This window comes from Ranitomeya imitator, chromosome 2, assembly GCF_032444005.1.
Source record: "Ranitomeya imitator isolate aRanImi1 chromosome 2, aRanImi1.pri, whole genome shotgun sequence".
Classification (NCBI taxonomy): Eukaryota; Metazoa; Chordata; class Amphibia; order Anura; family Dendrobatidae; genus Ranitomeya; species Ranitomeya imitator.
Genome location: NC_091283.1, coordinates 161,089,305 through 161,102,050, shown reverse-complemented (window position 1 = coordinate 161,102,050; position 12,746 = coordinate 161,089,305). Strand labels below are relative to the sequence as shown.

Below are 12,746 nucleotides of genomic sequence, written 5' to 3'. Positions count from 1 at the left end.
TGTGGAACATCATTTTTAAGTAGTTTTCCTTTAATTAGAATCACCTGGAAAACTAATTATCACATGTGTTTAAATGGAATCTGTCACCCCCAAAATCGAGGGTGAGGTAAGCCCACCGGCATCAGGGGCTTATCTACAGCATTTTGTAATGCCTCTGGGTGAGTATAATATAACCTCTTTTTATTCAGTCGTCATGACAGCACAACGAGAGAGGGGATCCGCCCTTCAGGGACAGGAAACCTCAGACATAAAAGGGCGGCACCTCACTCACCCGCCAGTTGGTTTCCTGTCCCTGACAGTGGAACCTCTTCAGACAGGCCCCGAGAAGAGGGTCGAAGAAAGAATTTATCCCACGCCTGACAGACCGATGCAGGTAGCGGGGTCCCCCTACCTCGGCCTGGTCAGGTAGATGGAAGCACCACACGGCAGGAGTACTGTTGGTGTAGGTGTCGGCAGGAGGAAGCGGCCCGAGGCATTAAGGGCCTTGCTTCTACGACAGCTGCTTTTTACCTGGGGGTCTCCAGGGTGCCGCTTCTGCTGGGGCCTCCGGGGTCGGTCCGCCGCTTGCGCCGAGGTCTGCGGTGGCTAGGGAGAGCTGCCGTCCTTGTCCGGCGCGTCCGCTCTCAGCGCCGCAGCGGCGTCCGGAAGAGGCGTGTCCGGATGACGTCGCGAGCGGCGCGGGGCGATGACGCGGCCGCGCATGCGCGGTAGCGACTTCTTCTGGCTAATGGCGGCGCCCGGCGTCTGGGGAGGGATTTTCTGGCCACGAGGGGTCCAGCGCTTTAAGCGGACGCCTAGCGGTCACGACCCTACCAGCGCAGTACCGGTCGTCGGCAAGTGATTTCCCTGCTGGCCCCCATCCGGGGGTGGTACCCAGGGGGAGGAATTTAAACGGCGTACTGAAGCCACAGCTTGTTCCTGTCCACCATTTCCAATATGGAGTCTCTGGAAGGAACACCGCAGCTGGGCGGTGAGCAGCAGCAGCAACCTGAACAGCCTTTGAGCAGCTCCCAGCGGCGTTCTAGTGGCAGTAGTCGCGCTGGTAGAGCTAAAGAGGCTCAGAAACCAACTAAGTCCTCAGGCCGTAAGAGATCTCCGGCTAAGAAGGACCCCCCGATCACGGTACCTTTCGCTGCAGGGATGGGTAAGTGAGCTTCGTGAAAGTACGTTTCTGATAGCTGTCCCTCCTTGTATTCCCTCTCTCCTTATTAGGGGAGGAAATCTGTGTCCAAATCCAAACATAGGGAGTGTGCCATCTGTACGGAGCCACTTCCAGATGGACATGAAAAGAAATTGTGTAGCATCTGCATTCAACGGTTAATTGAGGACGAGGCCCCGGACCTTACGTCTACTCTTAGGGATCTGGTTAGACAGGAGGTCAGAGATTCCATGAGGTCTCAGAAGTCAGTTTCAAAAAAGAGGAAGGAGATATTATCCCCAGCCTCAGATGTGGATTCAGACACGGGTGGTGTAAGCTCGGATTCTCATCCGTCATCATCATCAGAGGACATGGAATCTAGTCGAGCCTGTCTATCACTTGATAGGATTAACCGCTTAGTCAAAGCTGTCAACAACACCATGGGCATTGAGGAGACCCAGGCGGAATGTCCCATTCAGGACATAATGTTTAAAGGCATAGATCGCAAATCCAAAAGAGTATTTCCGGTAGTTGATAAAGTTAAATCACTGATTACGAGAGAATGGAAGAAACCCGAAAGGAAGGGGTCACTCCCACCAGCATTCAAAAGAAGATATCCCTTTGAGGAAGAGGCTTCTTCCTCCTGGGACAAGGTCCCGAAGCTGGATGCGGCGGTGGCCAAAGCTTGTAAAAAAACGTCTCTCCCATTTGAGGATCTGGGAAACCTAAAGGACCCGCTTGATAGGAAAGCTGAGGTATTCCTTAAAGGAGCTTGGGAAACATCAGCAGGTTCCCTGAGACCGGCGATTGCGGCCACCTGCACTGCCCGGTCGTTGATGGTATGGTTGGGTAATCTAGAAGACCAGCTCAAGGATAAGGTTCCTAGGTGCGAGAACCTATCATCTATGTCTATGATTCAGGATGCAGCAGCCTTCCTTTCGGATGCGTCAGCCGATTCCGTTAGGCTAGCTGCAAGGTCATCAGCACTGTCTAATGCGGCCCGTAGAGCTCTTTGGATAAAATGCTGGCCAGGAGACTTACAGGCCAGATCGAAACTATGTGGCATCCCCTGTGAGGGGGTTCATTTGTTTGGCCCAGTCCTGGATGAGCTTCTAGAAAAAGCAGGTGACAATAAAAAGCGATTCCCTCTTCTAACAAGACCCTTCTATAGACGAGACTACAACAGAGGAGGGCTGTATCGCCGAAGATCGGACAGAGATTCAAATAGAGATTCGACCAGATATAACTCTTATAGAAGAAGAGGTAGAGGTTATATGTTTAACTCCTCTAGAGACTCTAAAAAGCCTCAATGACTGGCGGACCAGGTGGGCGGTAGGCTGTTGGCCTTCTACCCAGCCTGGTTGAAAATCACCAATAGTCCATGGATACTCAGTATCATTAAAGAGGGGTTAAAGTTCCAATTCCACCATACCCCCCAGGACAAATTTAAATTAACCCCTATCCGTTCTTCTCCCGCAGAACAATTGGCGTTGGAGTCAGAAGTTCGAGATCTCCAAAGAAAGGGGGTTCTCGTTAAAGTACCTACGAAGGAACAAGGTACGGGGTTTTACTCCCCTTTATTCCTGATAAAGAAGCCAGATGGATCATATCGTACCATCATCAATCTAAAGGGCCTGAATGTATTCCTGCGGGTCCCATCCTTTAAAATGGAATCTGTGAAGTCGGCAATAAAGCTTCTTTTTCACAATTGCTTCATGGTTGTCTTAGATCTGAAAGACGCCTATTACCATGTCCCGATACATGCAACTCATCAGCGCTTTCTCAGGGTGGCGGTTTCTCTTGCCGGCACAGTAGAGCACTTTCAATATCAGGCACTCCCCTTTGGTGTTGCAGTCGCACCTCGGGTTTTCACTAAGATTATGGTAGAGGTTCTGGCACACCTTCATGAGCAAAACATACTAATAATTCCCTACCTGGATGATTTATTGATTGTTGGGCGTTCAGAGTCACACTGTAAAGAGCAGTTGGAGAAAGTGATAGCAGCATTACACAACTTAGGATGGATTATCAATCTCAAAAAGTCGCGTCTTCAGCCCTCAACGTCACAGCAGTTTTTGGGTCTTACGGTGGATTCGGGTCAGCAGGAATGTCGCCTGCCAGACTCAAAAGTCGATTCTATTCGTCGGCTGGCCTCCAGAGCAATTAATAATCCCGTAGTCTCCTTAAGAAATGCTATGTCACTCTTAGGTTCACTTACTTCTTGTTTTCCGGCGGTGATGTGGGCACAGTTTCACTCCAGGTCTCTGCAATGGGATGTTCTGTATAATTTTCGGCGGCTGGGCGCTAACCTTGATAAAAAATTTTCCCTATCTGTAGACGCCACGGGTTCCCTAAGTTGGTGGACGCACATCCCTAATCTTCGTAGAGGTGTACCTTGGACAAATCAGATAACACGGGTGATAACAACTGATGCTAGCCCCACGGGTTGGGGGGCACACTGGGAAGACAATTACATTCAGGGTCTGTGGTCCCAATCGGAGCGAGACACGTCCTCCAATTTGAAGGAATTGATGGCGGTGGAACGCGCCTTAGATAGGTTCCTTATACCTCTGCAGGGTAGACATGTTAGACTACTCTCTGACAACCAGGTGACCGTTGCTTATGTGAACCACCAAGGAGGTACACGGTCTAGGTCATTAATGAACGTTACAAATCATATTTTTCAGATGGCCGAAAATCACCTGCTCTCCCTTACGGCCCTTCATATAAAGGGAAATCTAAATACCATGGCCGATTACTTAAGCCGCAACGAGCTCAAACAAGGGGACTGGTCTCTAAAACCGGCTGTCTTCAATCAGATCGTACGGTTGTGGGGATGTCCAGAGATAGATCTGTTTGCCAGTCGAGGAAACAAGAAACTCCACCAATTCTGTTCCCTAGACCCAAGGGACAACCCGTACGCAGTCGACGCTCTTCTGATCCCCTGGAATTTCAGTCTCGCCTACGCTTTCCCTCCTCTGAATCTCATTCCTATAGTTCTGAGGAAAATTCGGGAAGACTGAGCCCGAGTGATTTTAATAGCCCCGTTCTGGCCCAGAAGGTCATGGTTCCCATGGTTGAGAAGCATGTCCATTTCCCAGCCATGGATCCTCCCAGAAATACCGGACCTCCTTTCCCAGGGTCCAGTCTTGCATCCACGAGTAACCAACTTGCACCTGACAGCGTGGAACTTGAGAGGTCACTTCTGAAAGGAAAGGGATTCTCCCAAAATCTTGTAAATACTCTACTTAAAAGTAGGAAAGCCTCCACGACTATCATTTATGTTAGGGTATGGAGGAAGTCCCTATCAAGTTCAGGAGCACAAATCAATCAAAAACCTGATATTGCTCAAATCCTAGAATTTTTACAGAAGGGCCTAGAGTTAGGCTTAGCCACCAGCACCCTTAGAGTTCAGGTTTCAGCTCTAGGGGCACTATATAATTCCAACATAGCCAGTAATCACTGGATAACAAGGTTTTTCAAAGCGGTCACCAGATCCAGGCCGGTTGTTAAACAAAAGATAGTGCCATGGGATCTAAATCTTGTGCTCTCGGCTCTAACACAAGCTCCGTTCGAGCCTATTGACTCTGTTCCAATCAAGATCCTGTCGGTCAAAACAGCCCTCTTAGTTGCCCTTACATCGGCAAGAAGGGTTAGTGATCTTCAGGCATTATCCAGGCAACGTCCATATATGCAATTTTTGGAAGATAGAGTGGTGATGAGGCCTGACCCTCTTTATCTTCCAAAGGTTGCCTCAAAATTTCATAGATCCCAGGAGGTGATCCTACCTTCATTTTGTCCTAATCCCTCTAACAATAAGGAGCAGAGATTTCATTGTTTGGACGTACGTAGGTGCCTTCTCAAATACATTTCGGTAACAGACACCTGGAAAAAAGACCACGCTTTATTTTTATCCTACCAGGGGGTTAGGAAGGGACTTAGAGTATCAAAAAATACCCTAGCCAGATGGATTAGGGAGGCGATATCTCTTGCTTATACCGCAGGTGGCGTGGAAATTCCAGAAGGTATAAAGGCACACTCCACTCGTGCGGTAGCCACATCCTGGGCTGAGAGAGCAGAAGTATCGATTGAGGACATCTGTAAGGCGGCCACATGGTCTTCTCCATCCACCTTTCTTAGACACTATAGATTAGATCTAGGTGGCTCCTCCGACCTCACGTTTGGGAGAAGGGTGCTGGAAGCTATTATCCCTCCCTAGTCACTTTTTCACTTCTCTGAAAGTCTCTCGTTGTGCTGTCATGGCGACTGAATAAATACGTACGCTACTCACCTGGTAGCAGTGTTTTTTCAGGAGCCATGACAGCACCCTTATATTCCCTACCCTCTTTGTTTATGGGTTCAACACTTCCTTTAGAAAAATTCCTAAGTTTATTCACTGGGTGAATTGTACCATATATTAATATTGTTTATGTGCTACTAACCTAGAAGGTCCTTTCATACTCTGTAAACCAACTGGCGGGTGAGTGAGGTGCCGCCCTTTTATGTCTGAGGTTTCCTGTCCCTGAAGGGCGGATCCCCTCTCTCGTTGTGCTGTCATGGCTCCTGAAAAAACACTGCTACCAGGTGAGTAGCGTACGTATTTCTCATCTTTTAGGATACATCGGGGGCTTATCTACAGCATTATAGAATAATGTAGATAAGCCCCTGATGCCGATGGGCTAAGCTCACTGTTGATTTTGGAGGTGACAGATTCCCTTTAAGATTGATTTCAGTGATCCATTGAGCCCTGAGACACAATACCATCCACGAGTTTCTTTGATAAACAAAACAATTAAATCTTTGACACTTAAATCCAATTCGCATAATAATTTGGAACATGGTGTATGGCACTTGGAGATTTAGGCTACTTTCACACTAGCGTTGTTTTTAATACGTCGCAATGCGCCGTTTAGGGGAAAAAACGCATCCTGCAAAGGTTTGCAGCATGCGTTTTTGCCCCATAGAGTAACATTACCGACGCATTGCGACGTATTGACACACGTCGCAACCGTCGTGCGATGGTTGCGCCGTGTTGTGGCGGACTGCCGGGAGCAAAAAACGTTAAATGTAACGTTTTTTGCTGCCGACAGACCGCCCCCACCTCCCCGCACCTCACAATGGGGCAGTGGATGCGCCGGAGAAATGCACCCGCTGCCTCCGTTGTGCAGCGCATCAAACGCTAGCGTCGGAATCTCGGCCCGACGCATTGCGACGGGCCGAATCCGATGATAGTGTGAAAGTAGCCTTAGATGGAAACCCCAAAGTAAGTGCTCAGTGTAGAGCGCCGGATAACTGTGTTCCCAAACTTTATGTAAAATGTTCCCAGTAAAAGCTTCAACTCTGCAAAAAAAAAAATGTCTCCACTCAAGTCCTTCATCTGTCAATGGAAATATAGGTGACTGCCATGAAATGCAGCAAATTCTGTTCTCCGAAATCCAAATGCCCTCCTCCCTTCTGAGCCACATTGTGTCTAAACCACATTTGGGAGTCCACATGCTTGGCATTTCTGTAGCGATGAATGCCCGCTGATGCATGTCTCCAGAAGCATAAGCTGGGAATTACATACATATACTGGTGACTACAATGGCCGTTTCCAATTTTCACTCAGCATCATCCACTGCTGCTTGTTTCTGGAAAACATCCATGGAGTAAAAAATTGTCACTACATCTAGTATATAATTGTATATAATTCTGTCTTTCTGTCCTGTCTTTCTGTCTGTCACGGATATTCATTGGTCGCGGCCTCTGTCTGTCATGGAATCCAAGTCGCTGATTGGTCTCGCCAGCTAGCTGTCATGGCTGCCGTGACCAATCAGTGTCGGCCACAGTCCGATTAGTCCCTCCCCTACTCCCCCTGCAGTCACAGTTCCCGGCACCCGCTCCATACTCCCCGCAGTCAGTGTCCCCGGCGCCCACTCCATACTCCCTGCTCCATACTCCCCGCAGTCAGTGTCCCCGGCGCCCGCTCCATACTCTCCGCTCCATACTCTCCGCTCCATACTCCCCGCTCCATACTCCCCGCTCCATACTCCCCGCAGTCAGTGTCCCCGGCGCCCGCTCCATACTGTGGGCTGTGTTATATACCTACGTGACTGGGCGATATACTACGTGACTGGGCGATATACTACGTGACTGGGCGATATACTACGTGACTGGGCGATATACTACGTGACTGGGCGATATACTACGTGACTGGGCGATATACTACGTGACTGGGCGATATACTACGTGACTGGGCGATATACTACGTGACTGGGCGATATACTACGTGGCTGGGCGATATACTACGTGGCTGGGCGATATACTATGTGAGCTGTGCAATATACTACGTGGATATGCATATTCTAGAATACCCGATGCGTTACAATCGGGCCACCATCTAGTCTGTAAATAAATTCCCAAAGGGGTATAATTTCAAAAATGGGGTCACTTGAGGAGGATTCTGCTTTTTTAGCACTTGGGGACCCTGTATATGGAGTCTGCAAACTATTCTACAATAATTTGTTCTCAGAGTCAAATAGCGCTCCTTCCCTCCGGAGTCTCACCATGTGGCGAAGCAGTACTGAACAGCCACATATTGTTTAAGGATCTCACCATACCTCTAGATAATTTTCTTGAGGGGTGTAGTTTCCAACATGTGGTCACTTGTGGAGGGATTTCCACTGTTCAGGCACATCAGGGACTCTGCACCTGTGACATGGTGTCCGCTATCTGTTCCAGACAATTTTCCGCTGCCCTGCCAATCGCCCAAACAGTAGTATTTCCCCACATGAGGTATCTGCGTACTCTTGTGAAATTTTTTTTTAGTTCATTTTCTCCTGTTAACCTGGGCTTAAACAACATTGCTATGGGTAAATTTAAGTTTTATCGTTTCCTTCCCCATTGCTTTAATTGCTGTACAGCCTGAGGAAGGAATCAGAGTTTCCGAAACGCGTAGGATAGTGTGGTTCTGTGTGCGCCCTGTAGCCGGTCATGTGAAGCCATCACGTGTCAGTGACGTCACGTGATGCGCCTTGCCGGCTTTATCCTTTGGATTGAGCGGTTACTGCTAGTGCACGTCAGACCTGTATTTTCCAGGAGGTACGCCAGTCACCGGCCGGGACGGCATCCTCCGGACAACCGCTTTTTCTTCTTATTATTATTACCCACCACTTTCCGGCATCTGGCATTATTGGAACAGAGAAATCATATAGGAAACAGAGCGCCACTTGAAGGACCTTCAAGGACGCAGGAGGCACCATCTGAATACAATCTAAAGGATCGAGGTAACCATCTACTAGCCCCCATGTTACTATCAGTGAGGGGTTAATACGGTGTTTTAATTATGTTTTTAACTGAATTTTTAGCGCAAATATTGAAAATATTTTTATATTGTTTATTTTTTGGACGAATAGAGTGGTTTTGTCCTTATATTTGCTGCAATCAATTTCAGGTGTCAGTGCAGCGCCTTCTGGTTCATTGTCTATTTGGAATTACTGTACAGCACCTAAAGGGTTAATAAACTTCAATGTGCTTTTCAGCACTTTGAGGGATGCAGTTTTTTTTTTTACATGGTGTCACTTTTGATATTTTCTGTCTCTTGTATACCCCTCATAGTCGCTTCAAACGTGATGTTGTTCCTTCAAAATTGTTTCAAAACTTGTTCTGATGTAGACATATGGAAAATGTTATTTATTAACTATTTTTGTTACATAACTTTGGTTTCGGGGCATAAAAATGAAGAAGTTTGAAAATTTCTCTTGACAAATTTCCAGTATTTTCAGGAACACAAAAAATATCAACCCAAGTTTACCACTAACATAAAGTGCAATGTGTCAGTAAAAAACATTCTCAGAATCACTGGGATTTGTTGAAATGTTCCAGAGTTATTACCACATAAAGTGACACTGGTCAGAATTGTAAAATTGTTCCCTGGTCAGGAAGGTGAAAACAGGCTCAGGGGCTGAAGGTTTTGATAAATATAGAATAATATAGCGTTAATTAAAAAAAACCATTTATTTAAAGGTAAGTAGCCATTGCTGACCCATACCAGGCACCCGCTCCCCAACGCGTGTTTCTCACACAGTTTTCTTAAAGGGAACCTGTCACCCCGAAAATCGCGGGTGAGGTAAGCCCACCGGCATCAGGGGCTTATGTGCAGCATTCTGTAATGCTGTAGATAAGCCCCCGATGTTACCTGAAAGAGGAGAAAAAGACGTTAGATTATACTCACCCAGGGGCGGTCCCGCTGCTGGTCAGGTCGGATGGGTGTCTCTGGTCCGCTGCGGCGCCTCCCATCTTCATTACAAGACGTCCTCTTCTGATCTTCAGCCACGGCTCCGACGCAGGCGTACTTTGCTCTGCCCTGTTGAGGGCAGAGGATAGTACTGCAGTGCGCAGGTGCCGGAAAGGTCAGAGGCCTGGCGCCTGCGCACTGCAGTACTTTGTCTGCCCTCAACAGGGCAGAGCAAAGTACGCCTGCGTCGGAGCCGTGGCTGAAGATCAGAAGAGGACGTCTTGTAATGAAGATGGGAGGCGCCGCAGCGGACCGGAGACGCCCGTTTGACCTGACCAGCAGCGGGACCGCCCCTGGGTGAGTATAATATAACGTCTTTTTCTCCTCTTTCAGGTAACATCGGGGGCTTATCTACAGCATTACAAAATGCTGTAGATAAGCCCCTGATGCCGGTGGGCTTACCTCACCCGCGAATTTCGGGGTGACAGGTTCCCTTTAAGGGGGATGTGATAATCTCATATGACTTCAATTTATATGCCCCTCAAACCAATCCAAGTGGAAATCCACACCTGAAAATATCGCCTTCCCAATTTGCCTCTCTGGTTAGTGCATCGGGGCGCGGGTCCCTGGAGACTGGTGGGTGTCAGCAATGGTTCCTTACTTTTTTAAATACATTTTTTGAATGGACTCAGTATTGTGGTTCTATATTTATTAGATGGGTTATGAATTGCACTTTATTAATCATGTTTAAAAATTATGCTCTAGCCTCACGGAATCATTTATATTTGCACTTATGTCATATATGATTTTTGATTTATATCTATGTGATGAATTTTGTGAAATTCACCGCCCATTGATCATGAGTAATGTTGCCAATCCCCTGATATCCGTTCATTGTGCTGACTTTTCTCTGGAACCTTTTATGTATTTTGATGCATCAGTGTTTTGTAGTATAGTTTTATAGTGATTCAATAAGTATTTTATTTTACACTCTATACAAGCGCGTTTTTTTCTTGTAGGATTTACTTATACGCTGTTGCAGTTTAGCCATTGGTCATTGTAAGGATTTCTATAATGTGCACATTATCCCTTTCCACCGGCCATAGAAGATGTGAAGTGGAGGCTGTCTCGGAGGTTGTAACTGTGTTCTGTACTTTACATTTCAGGGTTAAGTAATGGTGAAGTAGCTGTGATCATTGGGGTCGTCGTCTTCATCATCATCATCATCATCATCATCATCATCATCATCATAATCATCGCTGGGATCATCATCATTTGGAGGAGGTAATACTAGACCTTACAGTAGTGTTCAAAATAATAGCAGTCCAATATGACTGACCAGATTAATCACTATTTTTGGTATCTATAATATAACGCTGGGAGCGTCACTCTGTCCGAAGCCTTAATAGACTGCGCAGGCGCGACGCTCCTAGCGTTACATTATAGAAAAAATGCCGCCGAGAGCAGGGGGTCGGGAGCACGGGGACGCCGTCTACATATGTGCGCCCTGATTATGCAAATAATTCGCCGCCATAGTAAGTTTTTACTTACGCTATTCGTTTCGGGCGCCATTGTCTTGCTCCTCCTGGTGCCGGAATCGGCGCCTGCGCAGTCCGCGCTTTCCGGCGCCATTTTCTTGAAGACACACTGTGTGTCTTCAAGAAAATGGCGCCGGAAAGCGCGGACTGCGCAGGCGCCGATTCCGGCACCAGGAGCAAGACAATGGCGCCCGAAACGAATAGCGTATGTAAAAACTTTGTGTCCCATGAGGCTGTGGCACTTCATGCCACAGCAATTTGTTACTTACGCCATTCCTTTCCGGCGCCATTGTCTTGCTCCTCCCGGTGCCGGAATCGGCGCCTGCGCAGTCCGCGCTTACCAGCGGCATTTTCTTGAAGACACACACTAGTGTGTCTTGAAGAAAATGGCGCCGGAAAGCGCGGACTGCGCAGGCGCCGATTCCGGCACCAGGAGGAGCAAGACAATGGCGCCGGAAAAGAATCAGGTAGCGTAAGTAACAAATTGCTGTGCCATGAGGCTGTGGCACTTCATGCCACAGCTATTTGTTACTTACGCCACCTGATGGGGGTCATAAACCTTTATGGAGCAGCGTATGGGGCATATGGATGGGAGCAGCACATGACAGAACGGGGGCGCAGGATGGGAGCAGCACATGACAGAATAGGGCAGCACATGACAGAACGGGGGCGCAGGATGGCTGCAGCACATGACAACGGGGGCGCAGGATGGCAGCAGCACATGACAGAACGGGGGTGCAGGATGGCAGCAGCACATGACAAAACGGGGGTGCAGGATGGAAGCAGCACATGACAGAACGGGGGCGCAGGATGGGTGCAGCACATGTCAGAATGGGGGCGCAGGATGGGAGCAGCACATGTCAGAATGGGGGCGCAGGATGGGAGCAGCACATGACAGAATGGGGGTGCAGCACATGACAGGATGGGGACGCAGGATGGAGCAGCACATGACAGGATGGGGGCGCAGGATGGGTGCAGCACATGACAGGATGGGGACGCAGGATGGAGCAGCACATGACAGGATGGGGACGCAGGATGGAGCAGCACATACCAGGATGGAGACCATATACCAATATAAATGCTCGCCACCCGGGCGTAGAACGGGTTCAATAGCTAGTAAATTATATTGCCACAGGTCAAACCATTTACCAGTTGGTGCAGTGTATTGTAAAAAAACCACCAGACTCCGCATTCGTGATCTGCAGGTGTTTGAGTCTCTGTATTAGAATATTAAATTGAAAGGGTAAAGTGTTCAGTAGCAGTGTGGAGATCAATTAGAGAGGTCAGTCATTCTGTGAAGTGACAGGTGTGAATCAGGCAGCCCTTATTTAAGGGTGAAACTAGGACATGTTGTACATGCACTTATTGAAAGCCTGAGAAATATGGATCGTTCGAGACCTTGTTCAGAAGAACAGCGAACTGTGCCGCACAAGAGGTTGGTACACAAAATGAGAATGCTTGGTCTGGAAAATGTGTGTAAATGGGTTAGTAACTGGCTTAGTGATAGTAAGCAGAGGGTGGTTATAAATGGTATAGTCTCTAACTGGGTCACTGTGACCAGTGGGGTACCGCAGGGGTCGGTATTGGGACCTGTTCTCTTCAACATATTCATTAATGATCTGGTAGAAGGTTTACACAGTAAAATATCGATATTTGCAGATGATACAAAACTATGTAAAGCAGTAAATACAAGAGAACATAGTATTCTGCTACAGATGGATCTGGATAAGTTGGAAACTTGGGCTGAAAGGTGGCAGATGAGGTTTAACAATGATAAATGTAAGGTTATACACATGGGAAGAAGGAATCAATATCACCATTACACACTGAACGGGAAACCACTGGGTAAATCTGA

At 47.8% G+C, this 12,746-nt stretch overlaps 1 protein-coding gene across 2 annotated transcripts in view; it reads left to right on the top strand.

Annotated features, from left to right (window-relative positions):
• Positions 1 to 12,746, top strand: part of LOC138662269 (uncharacterized) — a 102,815-nt gene that overhangs the window by 72,806 nt on the left and 17,263 nt on the right. For both annotated transcript variants that reach the window (XM_069747676.1, XM_069747674.1), the window contains exon 4: positions 10,520 to 10,637. In XM_069747676.1, the coding sequence (XP_069603777.1) occupies positions 10,520 to 10,637 (118 nt within the window). The remainder of the gene's footprint in view (positions 1 to 10,519; positions 10,638 to 12,746) is intronic.